General features: G+C 41.4%; 1 protein-coding gene across 1 annotated transcript in view; it reads right to left on the reverse strand.

Annotated features, from left to right (window-relative positions):
* The window catches only part of TMX4 (thioredoxin related transmembrane protein 4), a 54,711-nt gene extending 36,622 nt beyond the window's left edge, over window positions 1-18,089 (reverse strand). The window contains exon 1 of the mRNA XM_063444004.1: window positions 17,784-18,089. Coding sequence (XP_063300074.1) covers window positions 17,784-18,037 — 254 coding nt within the window. The 5' untranslated portion in view covers window positions 18,038-18,089. The remainder of the gene's footprint in view (window positions 1-17,783) is intronic.
* Window positions 18,090-26,764: the final 8,675 nt, after the last annotated feature.

The raw sequence follows: 26,764 nt of genomic DNA on the forward strand, positions 1-26,764 counted from the left end.
TCTGAAGGCTTTGGTATATTTTTAAGATGCCCTCTGGATTATGAATGAGCATCTCCGAGATAAAAACTATTTGTGCTACTTAGAAGAAAATGCACTTCAATTTCTCCTGCTCAACTGAAACTTAATCATAATCACAAGTTGCTTCAAGCAAGTCATTTATTACGAGAACAAAGCATTAAAGGTTATTGTTCTCTAAAGTTGACTCTCGCATTTGTATGTGTTTAACTCTTTCACTGAACACATGTGAACTTGTTTATATGATCACATGTTTGGCTATTTATACTGCACGCTCTAATGGATTTTAGCTTGACAAAGGCTCTTAGGATGTTGAAGCATTGCACTTTATGTCACAATAAATCTGCCTGGAATTACAGACAATCTGTGCCCCGTCTGTATGTAACTCATTCACTTTAACTTTTTTTTTTTTTGCTAAAGAGGCAGTAAGTAAAAAGATGTGCCATGTTTTTTTTTTTTTCTTCTATAAACACAATATGTCAGAGGCAATGATGTTGTAGCAAATTAATTTCTCTAGAACGCCAACTCTTATATCCACTCCAGCCATCGATGCAAGATGGCAAAAACTGGCAGATGTACCGTATATACTCGAGTATAAGCCGATCCGAATATAAGCAGAGGCCCCTAATTTTATCCCAAAAAACTGGGAAAACTTATTGACTCGAGTATAAGACTAGGGTGGGAAATGCAGCAGCTACTGGTAAATTTCTAAATAAAATTAGATCCTAAAAAAAATATATTAATTGAATATTTATTTACAGTGTGTGTATAATGAATGCAGTGTGTGCGTATGTGTGTGTGTATGAGTGCAGCGTGTGTGTATGAGTGCAGTGTGTGTATGAGTGCAGTGTGTGTGTGCATGAATGCAGTGTGTGTGTGCATGAATGCAGTGTGTGAATGGCCGGTGCAAGGATATTTGCCGCCGTAGGCAAAACATTTTTTGCCGCCCCCTCCCCCCCCCCCATATGTCCTGACTTCCCCTCCTCCTCCCTCAGTGGTCCTTACCTCCCCACCCCCGTGTTCCTTCACTCCCCCCCCCCCAGTGGTCCTGACTCACCCCTCCCCTAGTGGTCCTTACCCTCCCCTCCCCTAGTGGTCCTTACTTCCCCCTCCCCTCCCATAGTGGTCCTTATCCCACCCCCTCCCTCTCATAGTGGTCCTTATCCCCCTTCTCCCTCCCATAGTGTTCCTTATCCCCCCCCATCACTCTAGCGAGACTTACACTGGGAGCTGACCGAGGTGCTGAACGGACGGCGCGGAGGAGGAGAGAGCTGACAGGAGCTGCAGGAAAGGTAAGTACAGCTCTGCCAGCCCCCCTCTCCCCCCAGTCTGTATTATGGCAATGCAAATTGCCATAATACAGACTCTGACTCGAGTATAAGCCGAGTTGGGGTTTTTCAGCCCAAAAAATGGGCTGAAAAACTCGGCTTATACTCGAGTATATACGGTAGTTTTTGGATACTTGCTTAGATTCACACTACTTCTGTAATATACCGGTTAATTCGTTAAATTAAAGGAACACTATAGTCACCTAAATTACTTTAGCTAAATAAAGCAGTTTTAGTGTATAGATCATTCCCCTGCAATTTCACTGATCAATTCACTGTCATTTATGAGTTAAATAACTTTGTTTCTGTTTATGCAGCCCTAGCCACACCTCCCCTGGCTATGATTGACAGAGCCTGCATGAAAAAAAACCTGGTTTTACTTTCAAACAGATATAATTTACCTTAAATAATTGTATCTCAATCTCTAAATTGAACTTTAATCACATACAGGAGGCTCTTGCAGGGTCTAGCGAGCTATTAACATAGCAGGGGAAAAGAAAATCTTAATTAAACAGAACTTGCAATAAAGAAAGCCTAATGCAATGTAAAGCACTGCCAAATCTGTTTACATTTATCCTAGAACACACCTAAATGGGGAGCCAGAAAGAGAAGCAGCACAAGACAACGAACACGGCTAATGTTCGTTAGAGAGAAGTACTGGATTGGCAGAGCACAGCATTTTCTGAGCATGCGCCATAGGTTTGCAATGATTTTTTTATGAGATGGATTGAACCAGAGATCGCTACACATGATAGACTCATAGTGGGAGGAGTGGCTGCAGAGCAGCGTGTGTCCATGTGCCGTATTAGAGGTACACTTAATTTTTTTTTTCAAATAATCTAAACAAGGTAAAGGGACACATACAGGGAAGTAATGGATATTTATTTTTAAAGTTAGATAGTTTCTTGAAACTGAAAAAGCTTCAGTCTAGTAATTTATTTGCTTAAAAGGACACTATAGTCACCCAGACCACTTCAGCTCAATGAAGTGGTCTGGGTGCCAGGTCCCTCAGGTTTTAACCCTTCAGATGGAAACATAGCAGTTTCAGAGAAACTGCTATGTTTACATTTGGGGTCAATCCAGCCTCTAGTGGCTGTCTTCCAACGCTATAGGCGCATTTCGCCTCCACCACACAGAGCGTCCATAGGAAAGCATTGCGAAATGCTTTCCCATGGACACTTTGAATGCGCGTGCGACACTTGCCGTACATGCGCATTCGGCTCCGCTGATGCCGGAGGGGGAGGAGAGGTCACCAGCGCCGAGGGAGCCCGGCGCTGGATTAAGGCAAGTGTCTGAAGGGGTTTTAACCCCTTCAGCGCCACGGGAGGGGGACCCTGAGGGTGGGGGCACCCTCAGGGCACTATAGTGTCAGGAAAACCGCTTTTTCCTGACACTATAGTGATTCTTTAATGCTTATGCATTCTTTGGTAATAGTTTGAAAGTGCAGTCTAGCTTTAGGAGAATACCCTCAGTGATCTAATTCTAATGAAATCCCAACGGAACCCATCACAACTGGCTCAGCGAATCACAGTAAAAGCATATGAACCCTATATACTGCTGGACAGTACTATAAAACCCTGCCACACAAAATGCAGAATCCATAATTAGCACACCAAATCTGTTCATCTGTAACCCAACTGCAATGTGTGCACTGAGTTTTGAGTTAAAATAAATGGTTTACATCAGCAGTACTTGACATGCAGGGACAAGAACGCCAAGATCCTCTTATCTATCTACATGAATGCTTTTCTGACTGTGTATTTTAAATAAATGCTTAGTCACGAACTGTCATTTTGTACCAATTTCTACTAAAACCAGTTTTACGAAATAAATAAAAAAATAAATCAGACTAGCATTTCACTTTTAAGGCAATTAGGCACAGCAGGGGTGATGCTGTGACGTCTAGGGCAAAAGGCAATTGCTTTTCCAACTCATTTAGCTGCATAAATGAACTCAGTGCTTATTCATTGCAAGCAACTAGCTTATTGTGTACAAATGTTGACAGCTGATTGCTGGACATAGTCGGAGAATTTGGAGAACGACCAAAACAGATTGCGGAGGGTCCATCCTGCAAGTGGTGCTTAATAAACAAGGAAACAGACAAATAATTAGCAAAACCCAAAATATTACTGCTGGCACTTTTATTTTCCTTTTTCAATATTTTACATAAAAAAAATTTGGATGGTTGGAGAGAGACCCTAAGGGCATTCAACCACCCAACCATGTATGTGCAGCTCAGTGTCGGATAAGAAAAACAAGCTGTACAAGCTCAGCACAGAGAAAGTTTGCAAATAAATTTAGCTTCCTCTGATATACTAGGAATAAAAATGCACAATATGTGTAAATTGATGCTTACTAATTCCAATAATACAGCAGCTACAATACTCCAGGGATATGGAATTTTATTTATTTATTTTTAAATTTACTTTTCCAGGGGGCGGGGGAGTTTTAACCCAATCTACTTGCCCTCACACAAAATAAACAAAATAATATGTTACAACAATTGGGGCCTTTACTTAGAGCCCTGGACATTGACAGGGATTTTTGCTAAACTCATTTTCACAAATTAAATTTGTGCATTCTGCATTCATTATATACACACACTACACAAACACACACTCTGCATTCATTATATACACACACTACAAGCACTGCGTTCACTATACACACACTGCACATACACTACATTCACTATACACACACTACACATACACTACACAAACACACACTCTGCATTCATATACACACACTACACAAATTACACAAACACACACATTATGCATTATATGCACACACACTACAAAAACACACGCACACGCACTACACAAACACACTCTGCATTCATTATATACACACACTGCATTCATTATTTACACACACTACATTCACTATAAACACACTACACAAACACACACTCTGCATTCATTATATACACGTACTACAAGCACTGCCTTCACTATACACACACTGCACATACACTACATTCACTTTACGCACACTACACAAAAAACACACATTGCATTCATATACACACACTACACAAATTACACACACACACACTACAAAAACACACGCACTACACAAACACACTCTGCATTCATTATATACACACACTGCATTCATTATTTACACACTACACACACACATTGCATTCACTATACACACACACTACTAGCACTGCATTCACTATACACACTGCATTCACTTTACGCACACTACACACACACAGCATTCACTATACACACACTGCATTCACTTTACGCATACTACATATACACTAAATTCACTATATAGACACACACTACACAAACACACACACACTCTGCATTCATTATATACACACACTACACAAATACACACTGCATCCACTACACACACACACACACACTACACAAACACACACAACTCCCCTGTCTAAACACATTGAATCCAGTACATATGGCATGTATATTTTGTGCATTTACCTTTAGAAATTGTTTGTTTTTCCAAATGGTAAATGTACAAAATATCGGTAAATTATCGGCTATCGGCCTGAAAGTACACAGATTGTCGGTATCAGTATCGGCTCTAAAAAATCAATATAATTCGATCCCTACCTGTATGTATTGTGCATGTGTGTGGACTGTCTTTTTAAAATAATTTGATTCAGACTTTTATTCTCTACAAACCAAAACCTCACTAACTACATACACACTCATTCTGACACAATCACCACACGGACCCACACAGTGATACACATACCCACACACTCAATACTCACATACAGAACAACTAACACACACTGACCCACATACTGTAGGCCCCATTACATATTTCATATTACCAGCAACATTCTGCTATTTCAATCAAATGTTTTTAAAGATTGGCACAGTATGGTGTTTTGCTGTGCATGCGCATTAACCTCCAAATGCCTTCCTACTGTAAAGCACAGGACTGGATGAGATCACCTACACTGAGGAGCTCAGCCAAAGAGGTGGAGTTTCTCCACAGAGACTGGTGCAGTGAGGGCTGAATGGGAAGTAAAATTCACCCTTCCAACCCTCACACCATAACGGGGTAGGGTGGGGGACAGTATTATATATAGATTAAAACTATGTTAGGCATACATGTTTGTATTCCTAACGCTATAGTATTCTCTTGACTAACATAATACTTATTAATGTATAGAAGCCATGGCTTTGGTGTATTGAATACTTTGGTTTTCATTATTTCGTTTTTTAAATTTCAGTTTCACCGTTATAACTTTCCTCTTTATTAGTCGCACTATTTGCTTCATTTACACTGATCAGTTACAACATTAAAGGAACACTAAATGGTCAGGAACACAAACATGTATTCCTGGCCCATGTGTTAAAACCACCATCAAGCCCCCCCGGCCCCTCCTTGCCTCACTAAAAAAAAAATCTTACTTGTATTAAAGTCTGCAGCTGCTGTCTCTGCCCCTGACCTGCCTGCGGACATCACCAGAAGTGATTCTGTGAGCCAATCACAATGCTTCCTCATAGGATTGGCTGAGACTGTCAAGGAGGCAGATCATGGGGCAGAACCAGCACAAGTCAAACACAGCTCTGGCCAGTCAGCATCTTCTCATAGAGATGCATTGAATCAATGCATCTCTATGACGAAAGTTCAGTGTCTGCATGCAAAGGGTGGGGACACTGAATGGCAGTACTGCCCAGTGTGCAGCACAGCCCCATGAAGCACCGCTAGAAGACATCTAAAGAGTGGCCAGTGGAGTTATCACTAGGTTGTAATGTAAACACTACATTTTCCCTGAAAAGACAGTGTTTACAGCAAAAAGCATGAAGGGAATGATTTTACTCACCAGAATAAATGCAATAAGCTGTAGTTGTTCTGGTTACTATAGTGTCCCTTTAACCACTTAAGGACCAAACTTCTGGAATGAAAGGGAATCATAACATGTCACACGTGTCATGTGTCCTTAAGGGGTTAAAGCCACTGACAGGTGAAATGAATAACATTGATTATACCATTATAATGGCACCTGTCAAGGCATGGGATATATTAGGCAACAAGTGAACAGACAGTTTTTGAATTTCATGTGTTGGAAGCAGGAAAAAAATGGACAAGTGAAAAGATTTGAGTGACTTGACAAGGGCCAAATACTGTAAGCTAGACGACTGGGTCAGAACATCTCCAAAACATGTGGTGTTCCCAGTATGCAGTGGTTAGTACCTATCAAAAGTGGTGCAAGGAAGGATAACAGGTGAACTGGTGTCAGAGTCATGGGTGCCTAAGGCTCATCGATGCACATAGCAAGTGAAGTCTCGCATCTAGTTCGATCATACAAAAGAGTTACTGTAGTGTAAATTGCAGAAAAAACGAATGCTGGCCGTGATAGATAGGTGTCAGAACACACAGTGCCTCGCAGTTTGTCGCGTATGGGACTGTGTAGTCGCAGACCAGTCAGAGTGCCCATATTTACTCCAGTCCACCGTCGAGAGCGCCTTCAATGGGCATGTGAGCGTCAGAACTGGACCATGGACCAATGAAAGAAGGTTGCCTGGTCTGATGAATCATGTTTTCTTTTAGCTCAGGTGCATGGCTGGGTGCGTGTGCGTCGTTTACCGGAGGAAGAGAGGGCAGAAGCATGCACTATGGGTAGAAGGCAGGCCGGCGGAGGCACTGTTATTATGGTCTAATAATGTTCTGCTGGAAAATTGTCGGTCCTGGCATTCACGTGCATGTTACTTTCATAAGCATCACCAATCTAGAGATTGTTGCAGATCATGTACATCCCTTCATGGCAATGGTGTTCCCTGAAGCAGTGGCCTCTTTCAACAGGATAATGCACCCTGCCACACAGCAAACATTTTTCAGGAATGCTTTGAGAAACATGACAAAGTGTTGCCTTGGCCTCTAAATTCCCCAGATTTCAATCCAAGTGAGCATCTGTGCAATGTGCTGGAACAACACATCTGATCCATGGAGACATCAACATGCAACTTGCTGGAGGTCTTGTGGAGTCCATCATCATCGGCACACACACATATATATATATATATATATATATATATATATATATATATATATATATATATATATATATATATATATATATATATATATATATATATATATATATATATATATATGTCGCTTTAACCCCTATATCACAACTCAACTTTGAATTCTATGTGTCGTCTTGCTCAGAAATGCTTCAGACTTGAGAAAGGGAGGTTATCCCGAAAGCTTGTCACTAAAAAATTCTGTTAGTCCAATAAAAAAGGTATTACAAGATACGAATTGTATCTATTTTTTACATCTATATATATATATATATACACACACACACACACGCGTAAAGGCACAGTGAAGATTACAGTTTTGACCTTTTTTGGCACAAGACTAGACTTTTACTGTATTACTAAGGTTTAAAAAACAGAAAATAAGGAAGTAGAGCTAAAAATAAAATACCAAGAAACTGACAAAGATGGAAGATATATAATCCTTGAGGGTGAAATAAATGGAAAAGTTATGACATTAGTAAACACCAATGCTCCTAAATCAATGCTAATAAACACCCTTTGAAATTATTTCTGATAATATTAAATAAACTGGAAAAAGTCAAACCGGGACAACTGCTGTGGATGGGGGACTTTAACTGCACACTGGAGAGATAGAAATGTAATAGAACAAGGCACGGAACTTTCAGGAATTCATAAGTAAGAACTCCATATATTATATATGGCGAGTATTTCACGTAGAAGAGAAAGATTATACATGCTTTTCAAAAACATACTGTGCCTACTCAAGAATTGATTTAATATTAGGTGAGGCAGGAGAGTTAAACCACACTCAAAAGGCTAGGATTCAAGACATGGTCAGATCACAATGCTGTGATTTTAGATCTCAAAGAGAATTTGATTGGTTTTAATAGAGATTGGAGATTGAAAAAATACCTGTTAGAGAACCAAGAAAACAGAGATTGTATAAACAAGATGTCAGAGCTATACTTCCTGGAGAATGAGATAGAAAATACTTCTTTATTTACAGTATGGTGTGCTTACAAGAGTGTAGCACGAGGCCTCTTTATGAAACTAGGAGCTCAACTAAAGAAAAAATCTGGAAAAAAAAACTATTCAAGCTATATATATATATATAGTTATTTAACTTGGTAAAAGAATACACACAGAGTCCCTCTATAGATATCTCCGTTAAGAAAAACGATATATTGAAAAAAAACTAAATCTATCTCCAATTGATAGAAAAAGCTAATACAATTTGGAGATAATGAATACGATAAGATATTATAAAGGTAATAAGGCTGATAAAATGCTTTTGAACAGGATTAAAAATAAAAGAAACAAAACAAGGATTAAAAAATGTATTTATAACAGAGAGACGCGTTTGTCTCCAGACAAAATAGGAAAAGCATTCATTCAGCATATCTATCAAATTCTATATTCACAACCTAAAGGGCTACTCAAATAGAATTTTCAGAATACTTTAAGAACAAGATATTTCCAAAGCTATCTAAGGAGGCATTGGAAGAGATTAATAAACCATTCTCTATGAATGAAATTATTCATAGAATAGATAGCCGGAAATTTTACAAATCCCCTGGATTAGATGGCTATAATTACTTTTTTATTTTTTACATTTAAAAACATGTTAGCACTAGACATGTGCAATTCGTTTCGGTCCGAATGTGAATTCGGATGAATTTCGGGTAATTCGGACATTCGGGTACTTCCGAATGTACGAATAGCTGAATTGCCGAAGTTCCGAAATTGCAGAATTGCCGAAGTTGTCAAAGTGCCGAAGTGTCAAAGTGTCGAAGTGCCGAAGTTCCGAAGCACAGTATTGCCTAAGTACTAATATACTTACCCAGTGGAAGAATGAAGAATGTTACATTGTTTACAAGTTTAAATAAAAAGTAACAAACATAGCCAGGATTCAACTATAAGCATTTGCAACACTTACAACAATCAAGTAACAACAATCATTCATATAAAATGTAAGTTACTTAGCCAGTCAATGGAATGACAGGAATGAATAAGTAGATAACTCCCTAATTCCCACGGTATTAGGGAGCCATCTACTAAAAGGCTGAAAGACCTAAATTGTTTTGCTATACCGCGAGTAGGGGCATGTCTGGTAAACAGTGAGCAGCCTGTGGCTGCTTACTGTAAAAAACAACCCCCCCCCAAACAAAAACCACGTCCCCCCCTCCCGAGCCGCGCGAGTGGGGGCTTCTAACCTGAAGGGGGGACCTATTGCCCCCCCCCCAGCCCCCATTAAGTAATTTTTACTTAGTATTAATTTGCCTGAAAGACCAATTAGGGTCTTTCAGCCATTTAATAGATAGCTTCCTAATACCGTGGGAATTAGGGAGTTATCTACTAAGCGGCTGCAAGAGAAGTCCCGAAATGGCGAAGTTGCCAAAGTCCCGAATTACGGAATGCTGAACCGAAAATTTTCCCCATGCACATGCCTAGTTAGCACCCCACTTGATGAAAACATTCAATGAAATTGTAGATAAAGGTGAATTACCAGAAGAGATGTTAAAAGGGAACATAACCCCTATTTTAAAATCAGGAAAAGACCGTACTGACATAGTAAACTACAGACCTATTTCACTATTGAATATAGAGTCTAAGCTATATGCAGGTATAATTGCCGATAGGATCAAAAATAATATAAAAGATCTGGTTCATACTGATCAGGTAGGTTTTATTAATGGGAGAGCCTCTTCAAACCATATAAAGGAGTCTAATGAGCTTATACGAAGATGCAGAGAAAAGACAGATATCCCAGCTGACACTGTTATTAGATGCCGAAAAGGCGTTTGACAGAGTTAGCTGGGATCTCCTACGAGAGACCTTGCAGGCTTTTGGGATTAATGGCAGATATTTCCAGGCTATAATGGCATTATATTCCATGCCATCAGGAATAGTGGTAGGGTCAGGTGTTAAATCTGACTGGTTCCAAATTACAAACGGAACAAGGCAGGAGTGTCCTCTATCTCCTCTCCTGTATATTCTGTCATTGTTTGATTGTATCTTGCCTCCATGTTAGCTACATTATCTGCTTAACTGAAGACCTAGACCTGTCTTTATGGGAATTAAAAGGAGTAAAATATATAAGTGATCTCCTGGGAAAACAAGGAAATAAAACCCTTGAACACTATACAGAGAGAAGTTAGCCTAACACATTTAAATATTTAAGAGTGAAGGGTATAATATCAAAATATGTAATTAGAGAGGTTACTTCTAAAAAGCTCCAACTTTTAAACAAACTAATCCAACAGTAGGACTTTAAAAATGTAGTAACTAAGTGCTTAGAATTGAGAAGACTGAAGCCCTACCAATCCACATCCCAACCAACACGCTAGCAACACTCAAATCAGAATACCCGTTCAGATATGAACCGCAATGCATACATTACCTAGGAACAAGCTTACCGGCGGAACTGCACTTAACATATCAACTTAACTACCTCCCACTGCTAAATAAAGCGATCCAAGACCTAGACACTTGGCAACACCTCTCCATCTCCTGGTTGGGCTGCCTCTTTCAGGCCCTACCCATACCCATATCCAAAACAGACTTCAAATCACTACAGACTCGTATTGACAAATTGATATGGGCAGGGAAAAAAGCAAGGATAAAGAGAGCAACGCTTTACGTCCCGCATAAGATGGGGGTACTAGGCCTCCCCAACTTTTGGGACTACCACCAGGCGGCCCAGCTAGCACAAATCCAGAACCTACACGCCTCCGCAGGACACAAGCTCTGGGTGGACCTGGAGAGCGATCTACTCGGATGGGACTTCCCCTCCCTACTCATATGGTTACCCAAACAAGACAGACCACAGACCCCCCCCTCCCCACAACCTCAGCACTAACACACTCCATTCAACTATGGGACCGGATCACCTGTAAACACGACATAATCAACTCCCCATCCCCACTGACACCAATACTGCGCAATACTCAATTCAAACCGGGAACAACCCCCAAAAACTTTGCAAGGTTTGAAGACAATGACCTGGTCAGATTTTACCACTTCTTCAAAGGGCCACAACTTTCCCCTTTCCAGAACTCCCGAACACCACGCCACTCACCACTTTCGACCATTTTTGATTCCTGCAAATTTAGGAGCTTCTTGTCCCTGACGTCCAATCACCAAGCAGCCACCACACCAACCACGACCTTTGAAAGGATGTGCATGCACACCCCAATACAAAAGAGACAGATATCCATCATCTATAGCATTCTCCACAACTCCACCTCCCATGAGGCCCTTTCATACACCGCGGCTTGGGAAAGAGATACAGGACACCCGGAGGACACCCTCAGACTGGAAGGACATATGAGAAGCCACAGCTTCACTCACTATCTGCGTCACACACAAGGAACAGGCCTACAAGACCATGTTCCGATGTTACATTACCCCCCTGAGACTGAAACAGGAAAGGATGTGGGGAACAGGGCACATACCTCCACCTCTGGTGGGAATGCCCTCAAATCGCCCAACTATGGAGGGAAATAACCCAAACAATAAACGGGACTCCACACAGCGACCTCCTGCTAGACCCCTGGATCTGGCTCCTCTCAAAACCACATGAATCCCTAACTAGGGCCCAAAATAAACTCACAGCCCGGGTGGCTCTAGCTACACGAAGAACCATAGCCAGACACTGGGGAAGCAACCACACCCGAAGTACACCGAAAAATAGAAGAGGCCGTAGAAATGGACAGGCTATCTGCCCTGATCCACGACACGACTAACTCTTTCCACAAGATATGGGACAAGATATGGGACAAGAGCGCAATAATGCTATAACCTCTATAGATCATAACCCTCCCTACCCAAAAAGACCCCCCCGCATCCCAACCTGCCCCCCAACCACTTTTTTTTTCTTCTCTCTCTTTTCTCCCTCTCTTCTTCCCCCCTCGACCCCACTCTCACCCCCCTCCTTACCCAGCACCTTCCCCCGCACCTTCCCCCACAAGACAATGAATAGACGAGACACGCGCCACCGACAAGAAAATGGCATAAACCCCCCCCCCCCCGGAAACACACAACAGACAACGTAAGGACAGAACCCCGACACCCCCTTCCTGCCCAGACAAGCTACAAGCAGCCCCAAAACAGAGTGGCCCAATTTCAATGGACACCGGCAAGGAAGGAGCTCACACCACGCCCCCACACTTAGTCCCCACTGTTAGGACCAGAACCCTACATGAAACATCCACCGCGATTAGTTCCACACCCCCGATCCTCAGTACAACCCTAAAAACACACACAACTGACCCACTGTACCAAAGCCAAATCACCCCCCCAAGACAAAGGACACCAGCGATGGAAAGACAAAGTGAATTGAAACCGTACGCCAACGCAAAACACACAATAACCCCACCTAACACCCTGATCTCCATACCCAACAAGAACATTTAAGACGTAACACAACACCGTTAAGATGGCTATTGTATGTACTGAAGATGACCAGACTCAAACTTTCTGGCATCAAAACCAGACAGGGTACCCCACCCCCCTCCCACTCCTATTCTGTACCCCTCCCCAACCCTTAGACCTAGACCAGCAACAAATGATACGGACAGAGTAATATTATGTAAGCAAACGATAGCTACTGTAATTAGAGAAGAAATGTTATTAAAATGTTCTATATGTTACAAACAGCATAACTAAGGTCTACGAACTCTGTAACACTTACCCCACTCCCAAGTTTTCTTCTGTACCCTAACCCCGGCATAAACGAAAAATTTAAAAAATAAAGAATTTCAAAAAAAAGAATTGAGAAGACTATTTAAAAAAGAATCGACTCCTCTGACACTTAAAAAATGGGAGCAAGAACTACGATTGGTATAACGCTACCAGACCGGAATAGATTACCCCCCACCCCCAAAAAAAAGAGAAAATAAGCAAATCTTAAATATTAATCCCAGCAAAAGCCTTGACAAAAAAAATAAAAAATCATAAAGACAGAAACAATTCAAATAAGACTTTAAGCCCTTCATCTTCTTTTCATAAATCTGTAACCATATTTGTTAAGCTTTGGCATTCTTACGAATAGACGGTGAATCAGAGTTCACACTGCCTGGTATTTAGTGTTATTGTTTGCACTGATATTTATTTTTTTATGTGAGGCACTCACCAATATTTTCACAGTGGGAAATCTCCCCCATATACTCAAAAACTAAACATTGCACGAAAAACTGCAAAGTCTGCTATCAAACATTCCCTGTACCTACTCATCAGTCTTCGCAACAGCTAGCAGGAACATTTTATATATTTGTAAGTTTCCAAAAGATTACATTTATTTTTCTCAACCACAATGACTTGATAATTTGTATTGAAACTGTGTTTTAGCTCATGGGACATGGCCTTGCGTCTCCCATATCATTTTTTATGTACAATCCATGGTTTTCAATTGAATTAAAGCTTGAAGTCAAGCCCCTAAAAAAAAACAAAATCATATTTTATCCCAAAATCAGGACACAGCTATTACCAAGCTTGACCAGACTAGAATAAAGTCTTTAATAGTAAATGAATGTCATTTCTAATGTATGAATTATGCACTGAAAGATGAATGTTGCCAGATTAATGTCCTAACCACAAACCACTGAGTCTGCGTGGCACATGCCACGTCCGATGACTAGAAGAAGCACAGCTTTGAGCAGCTGCGTCGTACAAGACAAAATATAGATTTGGGAATGAGAACGAGGCAGTAACAAACACATGAACGGTAGCAAATACATGTGGATGAAATTGGGCAATTAAACGGAGGGAGGACAGTAGAAAATGGTAAGTCCCTGAACCTATAGCTCCAACTTTGATAGTCTATGTCACCTGATAAGTGGAAACAAGCAACCAGTGGAATGGAAGAAGAGGGGGCAATTGACATAGGGAAGGGAAAGGTGCACACCTGCATGAACATGAAGTTCCCTACCAAACACATACACTCTTGCACACACTCATGTCTTTCACATAGAGAGTGTCCCTTAACACACGCCAGAAGAGTAGGTGTGGACTTTTGAGCCCTGATACACGTGACTATAACTACATCAACGTTAAAGGACCACTCTAGTGCCAGGAAAACATACTCGTTTTCCTGGCACTAGAGTGCCCTGAGGGTGCCCCCACCCTCAGGGACCCCCTCCCGCCCGGCTCTGGAAAGGAGAAAGTGTTTAAAACTTACCTTTTTCCAGCGGTGGGCGGAGAGCTCTCCTCCTCTGATCCTCCTCTTCTCCTCCCCGTCGGCTGAATGCGCACGCGCGGCACGAGCTGCGCGCGCATTCAGCCGGTCACATAGGAAAGCATTCATAATGCTTTCCTATGGACGCTTGCGTGCTCTCACTGTGAAAATCACAGTGAGAATCACGCAAGCGCCTCTAGCGGCTGTCAATGAGACAGCCACTAGAGGAAATAGGGGAAGGCTTAACCCATTCACAAACATAGCAGTTTCTCTGAAACTGCTATGTTTATGAAAAAATTGGTTAATCCTAGAAGGACCTGGCACCCAGACCACTTCATTAAGCTGAAGTGGTCTGGGTGCCTAGAGTGGTCCTTTAAACTCTGTAAAACTTTTAAAGTATAATAGGGCGGCAGCACAAATTAATCCCACCAGAAAATGTGAGTACTTTCATTTCAATGCAATGTTTGTATGACTTGAATAAAATGTTGGTCACATTATTCTAAGGCAATATGCCAGGAGAGCAGACAACCCTCTGAATCATAATTCATCCACCCAAAATGTAAACAGCAATGGAGGTTGTTTGCAGTTTGGTAAAGAAGCAGCATTTTCAATGATAACATTTCATAAAATTTTTATTTTTTTTTAAATCTGAATATATCATACACTACACTCCCCAGACAAAACCTGCCATCTGTTAGAGAAAACAGAAATAGGCATCGTATGACATGATGCTGCAATTATAGAGCTTTAATAGGATGTTGACAATGACACATTTCCCACATCCTGTTACTGACTGCACATTGATCACGTGTGTGGTATATTATTACGCACCTTTGCGGGCAAAAAAAATATTTTTAATCCTTTTGCAAGTACGTTAGATCTGAAATGGTTTTAGGCCTTGCAAGTTCCCTATCCGGCCACATTTCTTATTGCTGTACACGTCTCCTGCTCATCATTGTGAAGTGGGTTCCTTGGCACTCTGTGTGGGCCGCAGAGATCGTTGAAGGTTCTAAATAGTGTGGTTGGTTGTGTTTGTGCATAGTAATTTGAAATGGAGGCCAAGGAAGGGTTCTGATGAAACCGAAGCTATACCTGCTCAACACACCAGTTAGGTGATAGCACCGTCTGAAGACTGGCTTTAGCTGCTATTGGCTCCTAAGAATAAGATTGCCAGATAATAGAGAAGAATGGAGACTTTCACTTTTACTCAGGTTAAAGTATCTTAGTGGGTAAGCGTTTGTAATTTGCATACATAACACGTTTACTCATACCTGAATTGTTTAACAAATGCTCCCAAACGCTCCCTAAGGTACACAATAATGTAATGCAGTATGCAACTAACACATTTGGCACTATTGCCCACCCAATCTAATGATTCAGAGAGCCCCATGGTGTACAACTGATCTAAATGAGATTAAGAGAGAACTGCATACGTGGGGATGTGGTTAGAAGTGTTCAGATTTCGATTTTAAAACACCATTACACAAAAATGTGTACCATAAGCACTCGGTAATGCCAAGTGTTCTTTGCAGACAGAATGAAATATAAGTGACATTTTACCCTATCCTGCCTTCATGCCATGGTAAATTGCGTCCTGACTCGTTGCGTTTTTCTGCTCATTCACTGTGGCAAATTCTAGCTAGTATGCACCCAACAACCTGTGGGTTGGACTGTTTACTCACAATGGGTTTTAGGGAATTTGCTGACCCTTTAGTTTAAGTTCTGGCCCACCAAGAGAGAGTTGGTATGACCCACAAAAGATCTCCATCACGCCACGAGCATGTGTATCTGATCTCATGATGATTAGATTTTGAGTTGCCCTCGATATCAGCGCTGTGAGCCGGACAGGGTACAATGTTGTCTGCGCACACATGCTCATGCAATTTCAGAATGCTGACTAATTTACTATACATGGCATGGCCTGTCGGTCATGCTTCCCTGCAAGGCATGTCATGTAAATTAAAAATACAAACTACTGACAAACTGAGAATAAAACGCAACTCAAAAGCTAAATTTAGTTAATAACTGGGTCGTTGGGTAATCTCAGTAGCGACAGTTCCCTTGAAATACTTTTGAAGGTATTTTAGTGATGTTGGGGGAGGAACACCAAAAGTGACTTTTGCCTGGGGTGGCATTTGGTCATGGACCAGTCTTGTACGTGTGACATGTCAAAAATAATAAATAGAAAATGCTAAAAGGTTATATAAAATATATACACACACACAAATGTATTGCATACGATCACACAATAATTGTATACTGTATTCATTTCCGGTAGATTATCAGTAATTATAGTATCATTCTCACATAGTAGATTGATGCCATTATGATTTATTGTGCCAACTTAGCCCATTGTAGGAAAGGCTGAGTGCACACTCACAAGGACACCATTCACTCCCCCAGTCCCTCCTGATCCTTGCAGTGTTGGCAGCCAGGCTGAGTGAGTGCACTATTTACTCACAATGTCCCTCCTGATCCTTGCAGTGATGGCTGAGTGCACACTCACGATGTCACCATTCACTCCCCTTCCTTTCTGAGCCTTGCAGTGACAGCAGCTAGACTGAGTGTACACTTACAATATCACCATTCACTCCACATGTCCCTTCTGATCCTTGCAGTGACAGCAGCCAGACTGGCTGAGTGCACACTCACTGCCCCCTGGTCCTTGCAGTGAAAGCAGCCAGACTGGCTGAGTGCACACTCACTGCCCCCTGATCCTTGCTATCCAGGCTGGCTGAGTGCACACTCACTGTCCCCTGATCCTTGCTATCCAGGCTGGCTGAGTGCACACTCACTGTCCCCTGATCCTTGCTATCCAGGCTGTCTGAGTGCACACTCACCACCCCCCTGATCCTTGCTATCCAGGCTGGCTGAGTGCACACTCCCCCCCCCCATCCTTGCTATCCTGGCTGGCTGAGTGCACACTCACTGTCCCCCCTGATCCTTGCTATCCTGGCTGGCTGAGTGCACACTCACTGTCCCCTGAACCTTGCTATCCAGGCTGGCTGAGTGCACACTCACTGTCCCCTGATCCTTGCTATCCTGGCTGGCTGAGTGCACACTCACTGTCCCCCCTGATCCTTGCTATCCTGGCTGGCTGAGTGTACACTCACTGTCCCCCCTGATCCTTGCTATCCAAGCTGGCTGAGTGCACACTCACTGTCCCCTGATCATTGCTATCCGGGCTTTGAGTGCACACTCACTCCCCTGATCCTTTCATTGGTGGCTATCCAGGCTGGCTGAGTGTATACTTACAATGTCACCATCCACTCCCCCTCCAGGAGCGCAGACCAGTTTCCTGCAGTGACAGCTCTCACTGTGCCGGCAGCCGGGGCCCCTTCCACCGCCTCGCAGCCGCCGGGCACCCAGAGCAGCCCAGCCAGGGCCAGCACGGCCAGCCCGGGGTGGGCAGACAGGGGGCCAGGCCGCAGCCCGGGGTGGGCAGACAGGGGGCCAGGCCGCGGCCCGGGGCGGGCAGCTCGCACCGCGATCCTCCAAGACCCCACCATGGCAGCAGAGCAGACAGCCTCAGCCTCGCCACACCAGGAAGTGGAGCAGCTCTCCTCAACTAACCCCTGCACTGCCGGCCGGTCGAGGGGCAGGAAGGGAGGGGACACTGAGCAGGGTGACACCACAACAATAATAACAACAGGAGGGCACCCTCCAAAATAGTAATACCCCCAGGAGGGCACACAGCACAATATTAATACCCCCAGGAGGGCACACAGCACAATATTAATACCCCCAGGAGGCACACTCCACAATAACACCCACAGGAGGGCACACAGCACAATATTAATACCCCCAGGAGGGCACACAGCACAATATTAATACCCCCAGGAGGGCACACAGCACAATATTAATACCCCCAGGAGGGCACACAGCACAATAATAATACCCCCAGGAGGGCACACAGCACAATAATAATACCCCCAGGAGGGCACACTCCAAAATAATAATAATACCCCCAGGAGGGCACCCTCCACAATAATACCCCCAGGAGGGCACACAGCACAATATTAATACCCCCAGGAGGGCACACAGCACAATATTAATACCCCCAGGAGGGCACACAGCACAATATTAATACCCCCAGGAGGGCACACAGCACAATAATAATACCCCCAGGAGGGCACACAGCACAATATTAATACCCCCAAGAGGGCACACAGCACAATAATAATACCCCCAGGAGGGCACACTCCAAAATAATAATAATAATACCCCCAGGAGGGCACCCTCCACAATAATACCCCCAGGAGGGCACACAGCACAATATTAATACCCCCATGAGGCACACTCCCAAATAATAATAATACCCCCAGGAGGGCACCCTCCACAATAATACCCCCAGGAGGCACACTCCAAAATAATAATCATAATAACTCCAGGAGGGCAAACTCAACAATAATAATACCTCCAGGAGGGCACCCTCCAAAATAAAAATAATAGTAATAATACTCCCAGCAGGGCACGCTCCAAAATAATAATGATACCTCCAGGAGGGCACACTGCACAATAATAATAATACCTCCAGGAGGGCACACTGCACAATAATAATAATACCTCAAGGAGGGCACACTGCACAATAATAATTATAATAGTACCCCAGTAGGGCAGAGAGAGGGCTGATGTCATATATCTATATGAGGGGAGGCTTATTATCCCTGGGTCTTTAGTTATTATGGACTGCCATTCCCACAACAACCGGTCAGCAAAACCCACAACACTTGGGGTGCAAGACTCTAGTTCTGGCTGGCATGCAATGTCCAGTAACCCCAGCTCTGAAACAATATGAAGTCATAGAAAGGGGGATTACTAAGTAATATCCCTTTACATGGGGATGGGGGTTTACATTGTTTTTAGTTTATGTTGGTGGCAAACCACTTAGAGTGTCTTTCCAAGTGTTTTTCAAAATAAATCCACTTGGATTTGGAAATGTAAACAAACAGCTCCTGCTGTCATAGCTATAAACGAGAAGGATGCAACAGACTCCTATATGGCTGCCTTGGGGCATTGAGGGAGTAGATGGAGAGAAATAAGGCATAAACAGCAATTTGTTGATCAGATATGCACAATATGGAGCAGAGGTAAACATAACACAGACCCCCAGTTGTAGATCTACAACCCACTGGATACATCCTGGGTTTTGTAGTTTGAGCTCATGCTGAAGAGCTAAATGTATTTTGGAGAGGACTCCAGAGACTAGTTATGGACCAATAACTCAGATTTCAACATGCCGCCTTTAAATATTACTAACTTGATCTAGTTTTCCAGGGGTTCATCTAAATGGGTAGCAATATGATATATCAACACTGATTACTGATGGCAGAGTGAAATATGTTATACATTTTACTAAAAAAATAAACAAGTAGCATATGGCCAGGTCTGTGCAAAACCAAAGAGGGACGCCCCTCATTGCTTATTTATCATCATTTAATTTTAAACAGGAAATTTTTTTTATTCATAGAAGATAAAACACAGATAGAACTCAGGGAAATTTGGTATCACCGTATCCATTAAAATTTGAATGACTAATTTAACATCGTTCCAAAACTGTACAAGACGAGAGCATCCCCCCAAAAAATGTAATAATGTTCCCTTCTCCCTTTGACACCTCCAGCACCTGTCAGAGGCAGCTTCATACATTCGAGACACTTTTGCGGGAACTAAGTACCAACGCATTAATATTTTGCTATAAGCTTCCCAATATGTAAGGCTGTGAGATATTTGTTTAGTAATTTTTATAGTTTGATACCAATGGGATAGATCAAAGGTTTTTGATAGGTCTCGTTCCCATAATATCATATAAGGCAACTTTTCTTCTCCATTTACATATAAAAGGCTTTTATAGCATATTGAAAGAGGTTTACTCTCCATATTAGGGTTCAAACAGAATTTACCCAACCAAGTCACTAAGGCCATATCTAATTTTAACAGCTTATTTTCTAACAAAAAATTCTTGATCCTTAAATACGAAATACAATAATTACGACCTATATGACACCTGGCGATGTCTGTATCCATCGGGTAAAGATTATACGTTTTATTCTTCTGCACATATGACATACTCAAGGTTAGATATGTGCATAGTAGATAAACCTACTTTGAATAATATATTAGAAGTGCACATCGGCCTTAGAACTTGGTCAGACCATTCACCGGTTATAGTTACATTTCAAGCTAAATACCCGGGACGGGGAATGGGGTCGCGGAGAATGAACGAGGCAGTGTTGGACGATGAAAACATTTTTTTAGAAGCTAAGGAGGCTCTCATTAAATATTTTCAGGAAAATGACAAGGATGATATAGCAGCCTCCTCGTTATGGTTGGCACAAAAGGCTGTAATGAGGGGCTTTTTTTATAAAATCAGGGGCTAGTAGTAAAAAGAAAATGGATGCTGAACGTTTAAGATTACTTCAGGTACTATCCAAATTGTAAGAGGAAAATAAAATTAAACCAAATAGATTATATGGTAGTCAAATAGCTAAAGTAAGAAAGGAACTCGATGTATTGGCATTAGCCGAAACAGAAAAATATATGAGAGCATTAAAATTGAAATTTTATATTCATGGCAATAAAGCAGGAAAAATGTTAGCTAATATGCTAAAAACAAAGTATCTTCAAACAAAAATCCCCTATATGATCTCGACGAATAATTGTAAATTATTTAACCCAAAAGATATTGTAGCTGAACTAGCAGGTTATTATAGGAAACTGTATAATTTAACGGAAGACTCAAATATATTACAGCCTTCTGGCTCTGAAATAGAGACATTTTTGGAGGAAATAGATCTTCCTAAAATTTCAGTGAGTCAACAACAGATGTTGGTGGAGCCATTTATAGAAGATGAAATAAGCAAAGCTATATTGGCTCTTCCCAAACATAAAGCACCAGGGCCAGATGGTTTTTCTAACTATTATTATATCAAAATGGAACCGATCTTGACACCATTTCTTACAAAGCTTTTTAATAGCTTTAAAACACCAAATGCGATACCGCCGGAAATGTTAGAGGCATTTATAGTAACCCTTCCTAAGCCTGGTAAACCACCAACAGAATGCGCTAACCTCAGGCCCATTTCACTCTTAAATGTAGATATAAAAATATATGCTAAAGTATTGGCATCTCGAATAAAACCGATCCTATTGGGGCTTATTTCAGAGGAGCAAGCTGGTTTTGTTTCAGGTAGACAAGTAGAGGACAATACAAGACATTATATTAATCTTATAGAATGGGCAAGTATTAATAATTATCAGGGGATTTTGCTTGCTTTGGACGCTGAAAAAGCGTTTGATCGTTTGAATTGGGGTTATATGGAGCATGTCCTCCAGAAATACAATTTTCCACAATCCTTTGTGAACAATATTATGGCATTATACTCAAAACCATCAGCGAAGGTTATGAATACTGGCTTTATATCCTCTAAATTTGAGATCTCAAATGGAACACGCCAGGGGTGCCCACTTTCCCCATTAATTTTTATAATAACCTTAGAGCCCTTGATTAGACACATAAAACAACATGCTGGTATATGTGGGTTAAATACCCCGATTGGGGAACAAAAATTAGCTCTTTTTGCTGATGATGCACTTTTATTTGTATCAAAACCTAAAGAATCATTACCGTATTTAGTTAAACTGTTGGAAAGATTTAGTATGATCTCCTATTATAAAAATAATGTTAAAAAAACCCAGGCGTTACCGTTGGGTGTAACTAAAGCGGAGATAAATCAATTAGCAGGTACTTACTCGTTCGATTGGCGCAAAGATTTTCTAACATACCTGGGGATAAAACTTACTAAAACGAGCTCTCTTTTAATTAAGCATAATCATATTCCTGTATTACATAAATTAAAAGATCAGTTAGAAAATTGGGGGACTTTGGGGACATCTTGGTTAGGGCGTGTACATACAATTAAAATGATGGCCTTACCCCATATATTGTATCTTTTTCGAACTATTCCTATGGCTGTGCCAAAAAATGTATTAAAAAAAATTCAACTTATGTTTAACTCATACATATGGAAAAAAAAAACGCCAAGGGTGGCAGCTAGGCTTACAGAGCTTCCATATCTACAAGGCGGATTGGGTATTCCTAACATTATTAAATATTATCAGGCATCTATGTTGTCCTATGCTTTGGCAGTACTTTTCCGTTTAAATTCACCAGTATGGTTAAAACTGGAACAAGCTTGCGCTAAACCCTATTTAATAGAAAAGCTTTTATGGGAGACCTTAATGAATGGGTCAATAGGCAAAAACATGCTTTCTACGACAAAATTAATGCTCTATCATTGGTCAAAATGGACTCCTAAATTGCTAAAAGGTGTAAAGCTATTAGTCTTAGCACCATTATATGTATTAAAGTACTTTATACAAGATTTAAATTTGAATACTTGGGAAACTAATGGCATTAGTAAAGTGCATATGTTATATAATGAGGCAGGGCTCAAATCATATCCTAGTTTGCAGGCAGAGTTTGCCCTTCCGAATAAAGAGGTATTTTCGTATTTAAGGATCACATTTACACTTTCAGATAGACTTAAACACTCTTACAGACAAAGTAAAAGAAATCGATTCACCCAAGGAGTGTGCCTCGTGGTGTTAGTGAGTGTGTGTGTCTGCTAGTGTGTGTCTGTTAGTGTGTGTCTGTTAGTCAGTGTGTTTGTCTGTTACTGAGTGTGAGTGTGTCTGTTAGTGTGTGTGTGTTTCTGTTAGCGAGTGTGTGTTTCTGTTAGCTAGTGTATGCGTATCTGTCAGTGAATGTGTGTGTGTGTATTTATAATGCGGGGCGGGGGGGAAAGGTCGGGTGGGGGTGGCGCGGGGGGGGGTGGGCGCCTGACTTTTGTCCTGCCTAGGGCAGCACAAAACCAGGATACACCACTGCTCGTGGACCCTGACACACCCAAGCCCAATGCATGGCCAAACTGCCCTTCTTATTAAGTCTAAATGTACTCTTTACAGTTTGATGCATCTCAGTATTTGGCTATACATAAACAAAACAGAACTGATTTCATTTGTAGTTATCAGGTTATCACTTGAATACGATGCAATTTATTTTCAGTTTCCCGCTTTGATTTACTTACCTTTCTCGTTTTGGTGGTCTGTTTAAATTAATTTAATTTATTTTTCCTTTTGTGTTCGTGCAACTACTTGCCAAGGGGATGGGGAATACCCCCATTTAGGATTTTGGGGTTGATATTTGTATGGGGAGATAGGGAAAGGTTGAGGCTGCCTTGAAGTAGCAGTTTAATTTCTGTTTCACTGCTGTGAGCTTTGACAGTTAGTCCAGGGCAATTCGAGGACTGTGGTGCGGCACTTATGTGAACAAAGGGTTACGGCTCTGCAACATTAGCCGGTCCCTGATACCAGAGCAATATACCTGCACAAGTTACATGCAGGAATACCAGGGAATACCAAGTGTATTTCCCTATATACATACGCTCCATACTCTTTCAGTTTATGTGCACCACTGGGCCCCTTATATAGTGACTCCCTGAGCTACCCCTACCGCTACCAGGCACCTCTCTATATTTTGGTATATTGATACCCTCCCCCTTGTCCTCTCTCTCCCCTTCCTGCATTGTTTCCCCCCCCCCCCCCCCCCTCTCATTACCTACCCAGGTATTTGTATCCTGGATATACCTGTTGCTATACGAACCAAATACGGTAATTATACTTAATTTACCCACCTTTTAGGCTTCACTATCTATTGGGAAACTAGTTGCTAACTTTTTAATATACTCTAATAAAGGCTTAAACAGAAACCCCCCCCCCTCCCCCTTTTCCCTCTCCCTCTTTCTATATGTGACACTTACAATTTGGAGGTATACTATTGAGAACAAGATTGGACTACACCCACTAAGTGGGATTGTTTTCTTTATTTTAGTTCTCATTTTTTCTTCTTGCTTTTGATTGTACCTGGGGTTAAGCCCCTGATATACCTCCGGTAACCTACTCGGAGCGTGTGAGGCTAGCTAGTCTACTCTCACTCCCTCCTTCTCCTGTTCCACTTGAATACATATTTAATATTTCACGTTGGTATAATAAAGTAGCCTATTGTAGTAGTTGTGATGCCAGAAGTCCATTAGCGCAGTCCTCCAATATGAGGTTAAACCGTCTTTGAATGGTTTGCCACTTACCTTCCAGTCTTCACAATACAACAAGACAAACACTTTGATTTAGCTTTGTCTACTTTGTGTAACGTTTAACAACCATTATTGTTGGCACTTGTGCACAACATTATGTTTGTGAATGTGTCCTATGGTCAGAAACATGGTGATTCACGGAACAGAAGCCTTAAAGGGCCACTACAAGAACCATAACAACCTATAGAGTACCCTGATTCCAGTGTCCATGCTCAGTGTAGCTTTTAACAAAAGCAAAGAATATGAGAGCTCTGAGAACGAACAACAGCTTAGAAAATCTTAGTAGCTTGCCCTTTGGTAAATTCACGCTCAGGTCTCAAAATAGTATTTGCTTAATTGTGTCATTACAGAGAAAACATATCAGACTAATCCCATCTGTAAAGGCAGTCCAGAACCAAAATGACAGCAAGTCCACTCTGCACAGGAGATACAGCAACCCGCGACGATCAATTCGGCCTTCATTGGGCCTCGTCAGTAAGCTGTAGCTGTCTACCTGATAACCCTCTAGGTATATTGAGCACGGAGTCCACGTCTGGATTATCCTTTTAACTTGGGGAGAGCCATGTTAGTGCATTGTAACAAAACCAAAGAATATGAGAACTCAGAGGACAGCTTCTAATAATTTGCAAATATCAGTGCAGCTATGAGACTGCCCCACCACTCCCCCGGTCAGTGACATCAAAGGAGGACTTTCATTTCTTCCTGTGGGGTCATGACCTACCCATATTGTGTGTGCGGTGTGCATGCGCTGTTCATGCAGCTAAGAGCTCATCTCTCTCTCCTTTCTCCAGGTCTGGAGAGAGACAGAGTCACGTCAATGCAGGTACATGATAGGCCGCTGTGTAGTTTGCTGCGCACATCCCAGTTTACATAACATGTTTTTGTAAAATGTGAATGGAACTGATAGTAGTTTCTGTAGACAAACTGATAGCTTACTCAGCACTTGCACTCATCCTACTGCAACTTGTGGCTAAACGTCATATCATATAAACCTAGTGTTGTATTAAGATGTCACAGGATGGTGTTCTGCCTTTCACAGAAATGTATTTATAATTCAAAATTTGGAAAACTTAAAACTGCTTGGGTATTTTATCTGCTTGTTGCAGTTTAGTTGCCTGCTGTCTTCAATTCACTTTTTAGTGAATAAAACTCCAGAGAATGTATTCACTAAAAACATAATGAACTAAAAACAAATTTAAAAAAATCTCTCTCTACAATAATCAAACCATTATTTTTTTTTAACTCTCACTAAGCTTGCAATATATAACTAGCATATATCAATGTTTATTCTGTATACGATCTGTCCGTATAGTTACAATAAGCATTGATATACTTAATTGATGTCTCCATGAGCAACTGTATTAATGTCGTCATCAAATTATGACATCAGTGGATTGTGATAACACAATACAAGCAGCATCCAGTAATTCAGACAAAATATATATCTTTCGAAGCACTTGATCGAGGCTTTGTCACACAGTAGCAACGGTACAGCATAAAATATACATCACTCTTAATTATACAGTTATTGCAGTTATATAGGTAGAGCAGCAAATATCCAAGAAGGAATTAAGACAGCACTGTAAAGTATATAATGCATTAATTCAGAAAAAGAATTTGGCATGTGGGATATTATCCTGCGATATATTATTCTGCGATATATCCCACCTGCTTCATCCTGAAATGGAGTGAGGGTTATTCACCAAAATTGTCAGCTGAAAACCGATTTACAATATTCAGATCAATAACTGTGTTGGAGAAATTTTTTTAACTGAGCTTTAGTTACAACTGTTTTGTCTAAAATGTACAATTGAGACCAGTTTTCAAGTAACTAGACTTAAGTGTTTAATGAACAAACTCCAAACAAACTTAAAAAAAAAATGCTAGACCCATTTTCTGAATGATTCATTTCTGGTATATATTACGGTGATACAAGGAATTGAAAATATAAAAAATATGAAATGGTCTGTGCATTCCTTTTAAAATTTGTGCTCTTTTTCATATATAGACGCTGAGCATAGATGTAGCACACAGTGCAGCACTAAACTAGGAAGCAACTCTAGTGGCCATCTGAGTGACTGCCGC

Source organism: Pelobates fuscus, chromosome 2 (assembly GCF_036172605.1).
Source record: "Pelobates fuscus isolate aPelFus1 chromosome 2, aPelFus1.pri, whole genome shotgun sequence".
Taxonomy (NCBI): Eukaryota; Metazoa; Chordata; class Amphibia; order Anura; family Pelobatidae; genus Pelobates; species Pelobates fuscus.